Source organism: Heterocephalus glaber, unplaced genomic scaffold, assembly GCF_053883595.1.
Source record: "Heterocephalus glaber isolate CG9 unplaced genomic scaffold, H.glaber_assembly_v1.0 deba00000901, whole genome shotgun sequence".
Classification (NCBI taxonomy): Eukaryota; Metazoa; Chordata; class Mammalia; order Rodentia; family Bathyergidae; genus Heterocephalus; species Heterocephalus glaber.
Genome location: NW_028258171.1, coordinates 16,948 through 33,254, shown reverse-complemented (window position 1 = coordinate 33,254; position 16,307 = coordinate 16,948). Strand labels below are relative to the sequence as shown.

Genomic DNA, 16,307 nt, shown 5'->3' with positions numbered 1-16,307 from the left:
TAAAATCAAATGCTTCTAATCATAAAGATAAGCTTAATTAGGAAATTGTTATGAACATAACTTTTAGAAAAATCAATACTTCTCAGCATGATTTTCATAGTTTTTGTCACAACCCCAAGATATCATCATTTTGCTATGTGGCTGTCTATGGTTATACTATTCTTTGACCATATATCAATTAATCATTGCTATTTTGAAAGAAATTTCTGTCCAGAATGTAGTACACAAAAATGAATTTTTCCTTCTAATTCTACAGTCTTTTTTGAGGAAGGACATACATTTTGTATAGTATAGAAAGCAGCACAGTATATAGAAGATTATGGGTTTTGGCTGATATCTCAAGGTACTGTAGTTCAGCAACCTTATTTCTGTAAGTTTATTAAATTATTTTAGCCACAGTTCAGGTATATAAAATAGGTGTAATACAACTGTGGGTAGTTTTAGGGAAAATTAAATTAGACAATGTACAAAAGCTTTTGACCAAATAAATAAAGTGGATCCTAAATAAATGTCAGTTCCATTCTAACATTACTGTTAACATTCTCAACCTACAAATTAAAAATTTTTAGATGCATTACTGTGACTTAATTCGCAGACATATGAATAATGTGATTTTGATTCATTAGGAACATTTGTATTAAAAATTCAGTTCTAAATTCCTATTATTTTAATCTTCTTTATTGACAGGCAACAATTGTAAACAGACTGAAAGAATAATTATTCAGAACTCATTATATATTGTATAGGCATATCACAATTACATAAGAATTAATACAAAATATGATTTAAAATGTTTTTAAATGTTTACATTATAAAAATCTTTTAAGTTATAAGCCAAATAGCATGCAAAATAACGAGATAATTACAAATTAATATGTATATATCACCTGAAATATTCTAGCATATTATAGTAAAAATGCTAATTATTACATTTTAAATGCCAACAGGCTTTCTACTGTTTCTAGAAAGCATGACTAAGATGTTTAAAAGTGACAGATCAAGTTCTATTTATCTTTATATACAGTAGCATTTAACAAAAGGAATAGGGCTAGAAATATATAGGGCTTTAGTAATAAATCTAGTTATTCCTGTCCCTAAAAGTAAAAAAAAGAAATGCTTTATATGAAGGACTTATTCGGTCCTGTGTAAACAAAAAAAAATTGTTTTTCTTGGTACTGGGGATTGAACTCGGGTCCTTGAGCTTGCGAGGCAGGCAGCGGAGCCACTGAGCTAAATCCCCGGCCAAAAATTGTTTTTCATTATAATGCTGTTTAAAATCCAGAGGTATATATGAATTTCAAGGAAATTATCATTTAATTATTTTAATGTTAAATTAGAAAACATACAAATGACACATTTAAAATCTGGTTATATGATCTATAAATAAAAAATTTAAAATTAATGTATTATTGAATAATTTTTAACATCTACTACATGTGAAATTTGATTATGAAAAAACTTGTTCTTTCTAGAATTCAGTATTTTTAAACCATCGATATGCAACTCTCAAACATTTTTTGTAAAGAAAATTTAATTGTAAACACTGAGCTTTTCCAAGGTAGATGACTATTACAAAGTTCACTAGAAAATCAATATAGCATTTTAGTTGGAATTTGCTCATTAAACACCCACAGCTCTAATGCAAATTATGATGGAATGAATAAAGCAAATACGCATGCTTCTTTCTTTTTATTAAATGTAAAATCTACTGTTAATTGCATCTCGTATGTCATACAAACTTTTCTCCTTAACTATTAAATAGAAGCTTTAACAAAAGTCATTAGAGATTCTCTTTCTTTGACTTGAATAAATTTCAATATTTGTTCAGTAAAGGTTCACAGCAGTTAAATTACATTAACAAATATTATTAGCTACTATGTAAGCCAACCAAGTAAAATACTTATATTGTAGGTAAAACAAATCATTGGGTGTTTACAATAATATTTGGATATCTCCATTTTTAAACATGGTTATCAAATATCCTGTAATTCTTAGTCAAATGAGAAAGATTCAGAGAGGATCACCCCTACCCCCCTACCACCAAATACTCAAATTTGTTTAGTAAGCTAATTGTTTTCTAATATGGACAAGAGTAAATATGAAGAAGCTGAACCATACTAAGTATGAGTTTATTGAGTCAAAGCAGAGTACATATTTTCTTAGAACCCAAGTCTATTGACAAACCCATATTCTACACTTTGCAAACTACTTTTAAAATACAGTCCAAGTGAGACAGTATATTGGAAAACATTCTAGTTTAAACAGTGAACCATGAGTCTCTAAATAACATAATTTGAAGGATAGACATTTCTCAGGGAAAAGAATCCATTTAACAACATCCTCATGGTAGTTATGCAAATATAAAATTAAGGAGAGGGAAAAGTTGGATTTTAGCATATTAAATAATCACAGTATAATTTATTTTCCAAATTTCTAAGCAACATACATAATACAGACAATAGTTTAGTAAAAGAATAACCTTTACTAAATATTAAAGAATTTCTGTTTCTTTGAGTATCTACTACTACAGCTTCACATGAGATATAAGCATTTTGGAGGGATTTATGATGATGTTAAATGTGTTCCTAGCAAATGTGATAATGAAATTATATATTATATATAAATTATATATAAATACATATTCAAAAGCCACAAACATTACACTATGTCTTTTAATATCTTTAAAATTATGTCTTTCTTTGCATAAATTGGATACTGGGAATTTTAAAATAGAGGCTAATGCCCCACACCAGCAGAAAATTAACTTTTACTTGAAGTTGTCTGACATTTGTTTTGTCATGACAATGCTCACTTATTATTCCAGAACTTCTTTTATAGAACAGATTGTTCTTCTAAAACTGGATTTGATTTTTCAACATTTTATACAATTATTTTGTAATTTTTTTAAATTAAAAAGCAATGTAGTCTCATAAAAATTTGGAAGCCACAAGTATTTCATAGTTTTAAGTTTGTGTATAATAAAAATAAATAGGATGTGTTCATAAATCCTATAATATTCTTTTAAAAATATGAAAAAGTGCATGAAATTTTATCATTTGGATAGGCCATATTTTATACCACTAAGATATTCTTAATATTACATTTTATACTGTCCTCAACTATTCACTGTATAAACAACACTGTAATGAACATTTCTGTGAACAAAACTCCATGTACACACATATCTAATTGGAAAAATTTTAAAACTACATAAGACTACATTAAAAGTCTACATTAATATCTACATTAATATCTACTGTCAAACTTTTCTTTGTAAAGTTCTTATAAATTCACATGCAGAAGTATAGAAACTCTTAAAGATTAATTAGGAAATTATATGAACTTTTGTAAGTTTAAGTAGCAAAACTATAAAACATGAACTTATAAAATAATATCCTCAATTACACATATTTATATTTGCTTACTACAGATAACTCAAAGATAATATAAAATCACATTCTAAAGTATGTTCATTATTAACAAATATTTAAAATATTGATATTAGATTTAACATATTGTTACTATTCCTGAAGTATTAAAATCAGTATCAATAATCTTATGCTTTTAAAATATAATTTTAACATATATTTTACTTATTTACTATACAAGCTGTACTACATTTTAATAGATACCAGTATGAAAATTATGTGAAATGTAAATGCTACCTAACCCTTTTCCAATATGATTTCCTCTTTGGAATCATTAATCAAACATGTGAAAATGTCTTATTGCATCCTAAAGTTTTATTATTTTATGTGTAAAATATACTAATTACATATATTCTCAAATACTTGCTATAATGCTAAATTCCAGTATGCCTAATCATATAAAATATTTCCAATTGTAGGTTACTGTTGCACAACAGATTCTCTATCCACTCAATTTGTGTTTTTCCAGAAAAAAGAATAAATCTTTATTGGAAGAGAGGATACAAAATTAGCCATACTCTGTTCTCATATTATCTGGCTTGACACTTGTCAAAACTCATCCTGATTCACGGAATTCTGTAGCCAAAGTCAGAATCAACATCCTATCACTATTTTATCCACTACATAGAGCTTGGTCTCTTTTTATCTGAAATTACTAGTCATACTCTAGAAACCTTTTTTTCTTACAAATTAAAAAATAAATGTGCATATATATTTAATACTCCATTATAATTTAATGCTATTAAGGCATTCAAATATTAGAGGAAAGGCAATCACATTTTATTCATGGTCACTGTTATATACACAGAAAAATGAGATTGTAATGAGTTTTATTTCATAAAAGTAAGGACCCTATTTTCTATGCTTTTTATATATAGGATTAATTAACTTTTGTTCTTTTAAATCATTAGATAGTTGACATAATCTGAGCTATGATATAAAGTAACAATTTTTGAACAAAGAAATAATGTAAACATTTGCTATTACATCACAGTTTTTATTCTTCCATTTTAATTAGTTGGGCTGTCTTGATATATCTGCTATAATGATAGGTTACACATCTATAATTTTAACATAATTTACATTTTAACCTCAAAAGACAAATTTAAATTGTTAATTTCAGGGATCCTCTGGACAATCCTCTCTTCTCTATCAAAAATAAATTAACATTCCCTCTAATAAGGAAGGATTGATAATATTTTTTGTTATTTACATAGTACCAGTCTATATTTGGGTGCATAGAAAGAAATCTATGTTTAAAGAGAAAAAGGCAGTTTATATGCTTGCACTGTCAGTTTGAGTAAGCTAAGCAAATTATTTTACCTTTGAATTACATGCTAAAACATAGTATAATAGGTAGATAGATAGATAAATAGACAGACAGACAGACTATTTATAAACACAAGACTTAGCAACTAAGGAGTTCTTTTGGCTAAAACCCAATATTGGCTTTATTTCAGTTTAATTGGAAGAGGATCTCAAATTCATCTTCTCCATGAGATATCAGGAACCTGGATTTCTCTTTGTACCAAAGGTTAATAAGAAATGTGTCTGCAAAAGTCAAACAGCATTAAATACCAAAAACTGATTATTATTCTACAGGAGTTGTTCTGTCATTCATAATCTCTCCATGCTCCAACCTTCCACAGCTAATCTTTAATGGATGACATGCAAGAAAGAAAAATAACTAACATATAAAGCAGAGGCTTTAATGTGAGCTTTTAAGAAATAGAAAAATAAGGACCTTAAAGAAATATAAATATTTTAAGTATCACAAAAATAATATAAGAAAAACTACTTTTATGTAAAATTTAAATGTCACCTGTATATTGCAAATGCAACAGAATAATAAAAATTAAAGAGGCAGTAAACATTAGACAACGCCTACTAAGACTTTTTAGGAAAAAGAAAAGGTTTAATTGAACAAGCTATTTTTAAAAGTTATAACCACAGTACTGCAAACAAAGCAAATAAATAGATGCAAGTCAGACCATACAATATTCTCTTATTGTCAAATTCAACTGAATTCAAATACATTTTGAAATGTTTATAATTTAATCATTTTTAGGTGAGAAGAAATATTTACCTCAATGAAAATATTTAGCATTTCTGCTGTATTTCTTTAAAATATCCCCTAGTTTTTAAAGACCATACATGCTAACAACTGTCAAACTGTGTTATCTATGCATCTAATTTAATGAGTCAAAACACGCTGAAAAGTCTTAAACAGCTACAATGAAATAAATTTTTCCCAATGTAAACACATAGGGAGGACTGAACTAGTCATTTCAGCTTTTCCAAACACCAAGTAATACCTACTTATCATATTTTTCCTTTCTTTCTTTGTAGATTTTTAAATTTTTTCAAACCTTCTAAAGTTAAATCTAAAATTATGGAAAACAGAAAACCGAAGTTAAAATAATAAAACGCTTTATAAATTACTTAAGGTGGGTGTGGTGGCCCATGCCTGTAGTCCCAGCACTTGAGAGGCTAAGGTAGGAGAATCCCTGTGAGTTCAAGGCCGGCTTGGGCTACATAGTGAGTTCAAGGCCAGCCTGCAATACATAATGAGACCCTGTCTCAAAAAAATAAAGAAAAAAATTACTTTAAAAAAGAAAAGCCAATTCTTTATGAAACAGAACTATGATTATAAATAACTATAGACTACAGTATTTATACTATAATTAATATGGGACAGTTATTTCTATCACTACAAAACTATCAGAACACTGAATTTGTTACCATTAGACAAAGAAATCTTGAAAAAACAAGATAGGAACTCATAATAATCATTTATTAGCATAATGACCATTTACTGAGTGACTACAAGTTAACCATATCATAAACATTATCTCACTTAAATGCCACAGCCACCAGTGGCAGGTTTTAAAGAAGGCTTGATGAAGCTGTTATCACACACAGTAAGTGATATAATGTTAGAAGAAAGGTCTGAATCCAAAGTTGAGTATATAACTGCTACCTACACCTGCATGGTGTATTATAATTGAGAAGGGTTGCAGGCAAAAAGAAATCCTTGAAATCTAAAACCTGTCTTATTTGCTGATGTATATTCAGTGCCTAATTCAGCATCAAATATATAATAGAACCTTAACAACTGCTTCTTATTTGATTTGCAAAGAAGTTGGTATTGCCCCTGTGAAATAATTAACACCTAATAAACAGATTTTTGATGATGATCATAACAAAAATGATGTATAATAAAAAAGGAAAGAATCAATCCAGAGATTTGACCATCACAGAAGTCACAATTGAGTTTCAAAATATTGTGAGATCAAATAGAATAACACTGTTTGTATGTTATAAAAACCAACAGGGAAAGAAAATTTATAAATTACATTTAAATCCTTCTTATTGCTAAGAACAGTTTGCCACAGGAATATAAGCCCAAATATTTTGTATTTCATTTATTTTATTTTGGATTCACATTTTAGTAAAATATGTTAGTGATATTAAGTGTGTGTGTGTGTATCTGTCTGTAACATCAGAAATTTCTTACAATCCAATTCTTCCAATTTTTCATCCATTTTTCAGTTTATTTCCCTTTCAACATCTATTAATAGTAAACCACTTTTAATTAAAAGCTAAATGGATAAAACATCTTTTTATGACTTCTGCCATTAATAACATCAAAACTAAGAGTTTCATGAAGATAAAATAAAGTGTTATTACATTATATTAAAGCTACAACTTACTGAGTACTACCAATTATATATCAGGAATTTTCATACATCATCCCTAATCCTTAAAATAAATCTAGTAAATTAGTTAATTTTACATTGTCCATGTGAAAAAGTAAGCTTGAATAAGCTAAGTAACTAAGAAACTCAGGTTTACAGTCACTATTAAGTGTTAAAGCTATGATTTAAACCTGGGTCAATCTGACTCCAATGCTTTCCATCTTCCCATTTGCTTCAAACCACTTTATGAACTGAATACATGTTTTATGTGGTTTTAACTGTTCCATATTCTATAAATTATACAAATATCTGGTAAAACAAGATGGATTAATATATACATAAATTACACGACACACAGAGAGACATAAAAATAAATATAAGAGGAATCTGAAAGACTAGAAAAACAGCATGGATAAAATGGCAAAACTGGATCACAGCCATCATATGGTTTTTATAAAACTTTGGTTTATAGTCTTTATGTCTTAGCCCTATCATAGGAATTATTTTAAGGTTAGCATGAAGTCATTTTTTAAAATATCACATCTTTTGAAAGTAATGTTTGCTTTTTCAAAAAGTAAATCTACTACAGATTCATTGTAAAAGACCTGAAAAGGGGAGAAATTGTTCATCAAAACATTAATAGCTCCATTTAAAAACCATCAAAATTTGCCTTTTTATATTATATATATGTATGAATATACTTTTAACAGAATTATAGTTTCCCTCTGCTTATTTCACTTAACATTGAGTTTAGTTTTCTGCATTATCAATTATTCTTCAGAAAGTTTTTAATTACCGCACAATGTCTTGTAGTATAAATGTCATAATTTAATAATTCTCTCACCGTTTGGTTACTTATCTTGCCATAACTAATGTTATATGAATACCCTTATATAAAATCTTTGTATTTTATATATAAAAGTAGATATTTCCTTAGACTACCTCATGTTTTAACATTTTGCATCTTATTTCTTATTTTCAATGTACTTTAGATGTTTTTAAAGTATTACTTTTGTGGAACTTTTTTTTTAAACATTTATGTTTTGTGTAAGAATACTATCATACTTACAAATGTGTGCATATTCATAATATACTTTACCAAATACACTTTTTGACTATATAAACAAGTAGTGACACAAACAAACATCCACACTTATATGAATTATTTGTTCTTCATGTTATAAGAAACCAAGAATACATGACAGGTAATCATGGACCTATACTGTTTCTCTTATTAAGATAATAGGCTTGATTTCTTTTGTTGATGTTTTTGCTTTTTGTCTGCACTTGGTACTGATCAAGAAGATAAGAATAGATGTATAGGGTCGGTGATTTAGCTCAGTGGCGCCGTGCCTGCCTTGCAAGTGCAAGGTCCCGAGTTTGATCCCTGGTACCAGAAAAAAAATAATGCGCAAAACACACACACACACACACACACACACACACACACTATATGTATGTATATATTCAGGTAATGATAACTTATGAAAACAGTTTAAGAGCCATCATGGGACTGGAGTTACTATAGTTTCAAACTAGTGCAACTTTCAAGTTGTTCTAAACCTGTATTTGAATTATTTACTTTTAACATATTATTAATCTTATATATTACTCTATTTCAAACCAAAACACAAAAACTTTCTAGCAGTTTAACATTAATATAAAAGTAACCATATGGCATTCAGCTGGAGTATTTATTTTTGATCACCTTGGCTGCATTTTCATAGTAATGTTTACTTCTATTTACCACAGTAATTTTTTTGTGTGTGTACCAGGGATCGAACTTGGGACCTTGAGCTTCGCGAGGCAGGTGGCAGCACCAGTGAGCTAACTTTCTGGCTCAACCACAGTAATACTTTGAAGATAGGCTATATAGTAGTTCATCAAACCTCTGCCCTAAAGTTCCCAAATTCTTTCACATACATAATCAGTTTAAGTGCTTGGAAAGCATACTTCTAACCTCAGACTAATCATATAATTATTTCTTAAAACTCTTCCAATTGATGTATAAATTTTAAATAATCTCTCAAATGCCTCTGAATGTTAATGTCTATTATTTTATGAACTTCACCTTCCTTAACACTTAAAAACAGTGTGAGGGAGAGAGCCACAGGGCTTACAAGATGGAGATCACAGACTTTGGAATCACCTGATCATATCTGTAACAAATTATAGATATGTTGAAAAAGTTTCTCCTTGCAAAGACCTGTGAGTAAAGACAGACTCTAGAATATATTTAAGGCAGTGATTTATAGCATTAAACTGTGGCCACCTTTCACTTTAATCTCAGAGACAACATTTCTATTATCATTATCAGATGTCAACTTATTAATTGCACAAAACAGATTTTTTTATCAAATGCAGGTTTCCATTGGCAATGAATATATGACTATCTCCATACAAAGGACAAGTATTTCCTCTCAACAAGCTAAAACAATAAGTGGTATTTGAACTGCTGGTTGAAAGGTAGAGGCACTGGTAATCATTATTTCCCCTTGTTTGTTCAGGCCCTTCCAACAAAACAAACAACCTTTTTGTGATTGGATTGACATGGTGTTAACAATGCATTTAATGCCCAAATCAGTATGAATACAGGTAAAGCTCTCACTAATACCAGTACCAGGATGTTAAAGCCACCTATTTTCTAAGCAGCCAAAAAAAAAAAAAAAAAGGACGGTGCTTCACCTCCTTTGGCAAATAAGGCGGTATGCTAGTATTCACCAAGATACATCATATAAAAACCTCTGTATGATTCTTCAGGCCCTATGCCAACACTCAATACTATACCTGCTGTCTTTTCAGCAATTTTAGCTTCCGCTGTTTTTTCTTGGAGTTCCAGCTTAAGCTTTAATTTTTTCTGTTCTTTATTTTCTCTAGTCAGTTTTTCTTGAAGCTAAAACACATTGAAAACATGTTAATTTTATCTGATAAACATCTTCCACAGATAAAGTTAATTCCAAAGTAAAATTCTGTTTTTTCCTAAATCTTTGTGTAATATTACACTTAACTGCACAAATATATTAAATTCAAATGAAAAATTAAAGTGGTAAAATATTTTATAAAGTAATGGATATTTTTAATGATACAGAAATTATAAAAAGAGGAACAACATTATCATTAAAATAATTACTCCAAAAACAATCTCGTCTATTCTTTTGTTTTAAAGCAAAACATTAGAAGGGATTTGCCTAATAAACTAACTGATAGCACATTTTTACAGCTTTTCTTAATAATTCCAATATTTTGAAACAAATGTATAAAGATAATCATCTTAATATCTGATACAAATCTTTTGTGAATGTTATCTCATCATATTCCATTTAAATTGGCACTGGCCGTTGACTCATAATTGGGATGTAATAACTGCTAAATGAAAGTACAGGAAATGTCTCATGCTCTCATACAGAATGATTCCAAATTTTTTAAATTTCTTCCTAGGCTTTTGTCATTTGTTTTTTTTGTTTTTTTTCCAGACATGATCAACATTCCTAACACCATGCTTTGATTTGATAAGGTCAAACAGTAAGAATATTAAAATCTAAAAACTATTAAAATCAGAAAAGTATGTAGGGTTTTTTTTTCAAAAAGGAAGGCACAGAAAATTAAAATTATTTAATAATATTACTTAGAGCTCAGAGGAATGTAACTAGAATAAAAGTTAGAAAAGAAAAATAAAATATAATATGACAAATGGGATTACATAAAATGAAATAGTATATAACACAACTAAATGACAATATCACCAAGTCTTGCTACTTTAACATTTAATTTCATTTACTGTATTATAGAAATGAAATACAGGGCACAGCTACTAATAAAAAAAAGAAAAGTTAAGAAAGTAACATAAAACTAATGCCTAATATTTATTTTTCATAATGGTGAAGTAAAGTTTTCAACAGCAAAACTTGAAAGAGTCTGTTTTTTTTTCTTTTGGTAGGTACCTACATATGGTACCATAGGTTTATAAAAGAAAAGAAAGTGACATTACAGATCAGCAAGGCAGGAAACCAAAAAAATTTTATTTTCACAGCCAATTATTTAGGTCAACCATATTCTGATGGCAAAGAATGGCAACAGCATAAAGTATACAATAAAAGCTGAATAATGATGGGCAACAAGGAAAATTTAGATCAAATGCTGAAAGAATATTGTACAATGATCACATTTCCTACATTATACCTTTTTATTGCTTGTTCTGAGTATATCCAATTCTTCTAGAAGAAATGCTACTGTCTCTTTATTTACATCTGAAGTTACTTGATAAGGAATCGTATATTCATAATGTAGATCATTCTTTCTATATTCCATAATGCTGTAATAAGGAAAACTAGTAAATAATACATATATATATAATTTTATACAAGATCTATACATTTTACACTTCAAATAAAAACATTAAATTACTTTCAAGGTAAGTATGCAAAGTACCTAATTTTAAATTTCTTTTTATTTTATATTAAGAAAATACTAAGGCCTGGGGATTTAGCTCAGTGGTTCTGCTGCCTGCCTCACAAGCGCAAGCTCCCGAGTTCGATCCCTGGTACCAAAACAAACAAAAAACCCAAGAAAATACCATGGATAAAAAAAAGAAATCAATTTCACAGAGAGATGCCAATCTATGGACTATGCCAATTAAATTTATGGAAAGCATTTAGTAAGAGACTGCGTTTGGTCTGGGATTTTGCTCAGTGGTTCCACCGCCTGCCTCACAAACAAGGTCCTGAGTTCGATCCCCTGTACCAAAACAAAAAAAACAAAAAAAAAAAAGAGAGAGACCGCATGTAGTTCAGTATACAGTATTCAGTAAAAGCTTTTACAAGCTTAAAAACTTATTTCAATTTGCATTTCTAGCTAGGATTCTAGTTATAGTTCTCATTTTTCTGAAAGTGGGAACAGTAATCAAATAATTTGTAAAATTTTATTGAAAGTATCATATTTTCATTATTCAAAACATGAAAAATGTATTCCTCAAATATTTAAGGGCAAGTATAATGGCTTTTTAAAACATTTGGTATGCTACTTGAGAATAGAATTAATCTGTAAACAAGCAGTATAAAGAAAGGGAAGGGAAAAAAGATGTTTTTTGAAGGCACTGTAATAAATTTTTAAGCTTAGGTAAATCTTGTTGTCACAAAGAAAAATTTAGTAGTGAGGCCAGGGGTGGTCAAAGCAACACTAGTTAACATTTATCTCCTGTTACAATTATACTAGAGATTTCATAATCTGGCTTTAGACCAAACTCAACTATTTGTTTTCCCCATGTGGTCATAAAAACATTTATCCTTTCTTCATTCTTGTTTCTGCCACCTACAACAAACATACCCCAAAATGCACCTCAGGAAGAATCTAACTGATGCTAATGGAGAGGAACTTGTCAATATAGCACCTACTTCATCATGTGATAATATTTATGAATATTCTGAACACTTTGCAAGCAAATAGAAATGGCAACCTATATGAAAAACCCTGATAAAATAGTTATCTACAAAATATGATTCTGTCCACACAGAAAACATAATTGAGTTTTTAAATTCTAACTGTATCTTCATAGCACATGACTAATCATCACAGTATCTGAATCTCATAGATAAAAGACAGGAATCACAAATTCAAATCCCTTCATGAGAAACACATGATGGATGGGTAAAAGCTGCAGAATGTGAAATAATAAGGAAAGCAAATGGTAGATACAAGGTCCTTTGAAAGCTTTCAAATTCATTTAGATACAAAATGGTGCTAACCAAAACCAAAACATACCTTTGGGCTTAATTTGTCCTATAGGTGCTGCCAGTTTTTGGCTTTGATGAATACTATTCTATTTAAATCAATCATGCTATTATTTCCACATCCATAATGAAAGGTCACATAAAATAATATTGAACAAGAAATAAAATCTTATTGCCTTCTTTCAAACTCACCCTGTACTTTTTCATTTAGCTATCTGGACACATCATATCAATATCATGGAAACAAGAGAAAACACTGGCAGATTCCCCACATTCACATAAATTAATGACATACCAAATTTAGCTCACACCTAAAGGAAGAAAAAGAAGAACAGGAGAAAAAGTTCTTTCGGTTTTAAATTTCTCAATCTAAGGCTGATAGCAGTACTCACTTTTCAGAAGTGTCATCATCTGGATTAGGACTGATGACCAGAAAACTCCTTGATTTCTGCCCGGGCGGTTCAGTGCCCTCATTTGTGACTTCTTTAACTAAGTCACTGGATTTCTGATGCAAGCTTCCCTCAGATTTAACAGCTAGTTGTTCATCTGGCTGTGTACTTTTATTTATCCCTGTAGTGCCTTGTTCAATATGAATGTGGGCTATATCTATATTTAAACAAATAAAACACATGATACATAAAATGCCATAGCTATATATTAAAAATACCTCCATCAAATGAATATTTTGTGGAAATAATTAGTCTTGTAACTGGAAACATATACTTACTAGCCTTGCTTTTACTGTAATCAAGTAAGTTTCCATTTCTATGGTCAAAAGACATTTAGGATAGTGGTTCATAACCTTGGCTACATATTGCAATAACCCAAGGAGTTTTTTAAAACCCAAAGCCCACGCCACACTATATAATAAATGAGTCAAAATTTCTGGGAGTGGGATCTTTTCCATATTTTTTAGTTCCCCAGATGATCCTAACATATAATAATTTTCTAACTTTAAAAAATCATCTGCTGGGGGGAAAGGGTTGAGACAAGGTCTTGCTGTGCAGTACAGGCTGGCCTTCAACACACTATGTAGACCAGGCTGGCTGCAAACTCTTGGTGATCCTCAGGCCTCAGCCTCCTGAGTGCTGGGATTACAGGTGTGTGCAACCACGCCCAGCCCACCTGCTTTTTAGTGATACTTTCTCCAACCTGCCAAACTTAAAATGTTTTTCATGCAGAAAAGAGTTATTTTAGAATAAAAAAGGATATAAGAGCATTTATAAATAAAGTCTCTTCCACAAAGTATTTATTCCGAATAGATTCTTTGTCCCTGTTTTAGCCACAGCCAGTTATAAGATTCAAGTACAGACATGATTCTTACTGGTAACTGGAAGCTACGTCAGAAATCTTTTGTTTGGAGAAATTACTCTTGATTTCACTTTGAGGAAATGAAATAGAAGAATGTGCTAGTATAACTACATACCATGAGTTAGCCATGAGACCTCAACAACGTATTCTATTTAAACTTTAACATTTATAGGAACAGAAATATTGTATGTGCAGCTAGTTTTTGACATTTCAAAATCATTACTTGTTTTGCTTTAGATTTAGATGTTCATTCACCTTCCTACTTTTCAAGGACTGGCTGGTAGAATGGAACCCTCAAAATCTGAATGAGGGAGTTTTATAAATGGATGTTAAGAAAACCCTTATAACATGAACAAAATACTTTCTAACACCAATATTTATCTTTATATATAATTTAAATGAAAAATTACAGTTACTTAAATGTCAAACTAACAAAAATTTTCCCCAGAAATATATAAAAAAACTCTTATGCCCTATACTATTCTCTAGTTCATGAGGTACAAAGATTCTTGAAAAGGAAACAGGATAATCCAGGAACACTGCCAGCTATAAAAGCCCCCAGGTCCCATATCATCTATTTCAGTCCTGAACCTTGACCCATTTGAAATCATATGTAACATCATCTACAATTCGTTCCATGCTTTTTACATCTGCATTTTTAGGTCCAGGTCAGTATCTTTCTCCTTTTACTGTTGTATTCCCAACCTTCTGGTATTTACCCAATTCCTGATTTCCACACTTATTACATGCTTACTAGTTTTATAGCTCTCCTTCTTCAGGTTTAATCTATCCTAATGTCAAATTCTGTGAGCCCCTGAACTCCTGGTAAATCACCATAACTTCACTTGTGACTGAGATGTCTACTCCAAATTCTTAGGGCAGATGTGTACATTTCCCAATAAGACTCTGTCGCTCCCTTCTGGATCTTAGTAATTTTAGCCTCTTCAAGTATTATTAAAATAAACTCATCAATTTACGACACTTTTCCAGGTTTTAATTCTAAAATGTTTTAAATGGTAGTAATATTCTAAATGTTTACTATTTAACCCATATTTGGTGATTTGGCTCTATTTCTGAATATTTCAAATTCTGTTTAGTAGTACAAGCTTTTTTATTCCAAATTTGAACTGTTCTTCAAACATTTGAATCCTGTTCTGCAAATCAGATCATTCCTACTCTTCTACTGAGAATTTAGAGTGAGCAAGATTGATTTATAAAAATGTCCTGTCTTCCTGTCTTTTGTCCTGCAACGATTTTGGTAAGTATGATTTTTGCAAATTACTATTAAATCCTTGGATGGCTTTCAATGTTCTTCCTCTCTACCACACTGCATTATCCTGTATCAATATTCAATCACTTGTTTATAAAGTTTAATCTTTCTAATTAATGTAATTATTCAACAATTTACTGATCATTAAGGAAAACCCTACAGTGTTATATGCCCTATAACAAAGTACTGGGAAAAACAAATATAAGTAAGAAACAGACACTTCCACCAAGGATTCTATAGTACAAAGAGGATGATCTACTGATGTAATGATTTGAATCCAATGGAACAAGACTTCATTAAAACTACAAAGCATATAATATGTCAAACATACTCAGACTCAACTGAAAAGTTTAGGAAGACTTTATAAAGGAATTTGCTCCAAAAAGGACAAGTAGGAATATGCAAAAAAATGAATTGCAAAAGGGCTAGAGTTAGGTTTGGCTGAGTAAAAAAAAAGTTTGACAAACTAACATGAGAACAGAAATAGGTACAGAGAAAAAGAATAGATTTAGAAAATACAAGTTATTTCTCTTATTATAATAATAAAATAGAGAGTAAAACTTCCTAAAGTGAGTAACAGGAAAGGACAGTCTACAATGTAGTTCATTTGGAAACGGGTTAATGTAACAGATCAATGATGAAATTGGAGAGGGGGAAATCAAGGATTGCTTTTGAAGCACTGAAGTCATCCAGAAAAAAATGGCAGGAAATTGAAAGGGAAAATGGAAGCCAAATGCACAAGTTCTCTATGACAACAGAAATTCAACTTTAAAAAGACAGAAACAAATGAAAAAGTTGACAAAAACTGATGGTAGATTAACAGTCTTCTCTTTACGTTTTTATTTCTGAAATTATCTCCTTCAAAGTTGTGAAA

At 30.1% G+C, this 16,307-nt stretch overlaps 1 protein-coding gene across 12 annotated transcripts in view; it reads right to left on the bottom strand.

The window, feature by feature from the left end:
• The window catches only part of Mipol1 (mirror-image polydactyly 1), a 277,529-nt gene that overhangs the window by 244,486 nt on the left and 16,736 nt on the right, over window positions 1-16,307 (bottom strand). For 11 of the 12 annotated variants that reach the window (XR_015450059.1, XM_087208007.1, XM_087208004.1 and 8 more), the window contains 3 exons: window positions 13,245-13,458; window positions 11,306-11,438; window positions 9,914-10,019 (listed from right to left, as the gene is read on the bottom strand). Coding sequence is in view for 11 of the 12 variants with exons in the window: in XM_087208004.1 (XP_087064130.1) it covers window positions 9,914-10,019; window positions 11,306-11,438; window positions 13,245-13,458 (453 nt within the window). In the remaining variant the exon portion in view is untranslated. Of the gene's footprint in view, window positions 1-9,913; window positions 10,020-11,305; window positions 11,439-13,244; window positions 13,459-14,176; window positions 14,229-16,307 lie in introns of those variants that run through there. The other variant, XM_087208009.1, reaches the window with a different exon arrangement.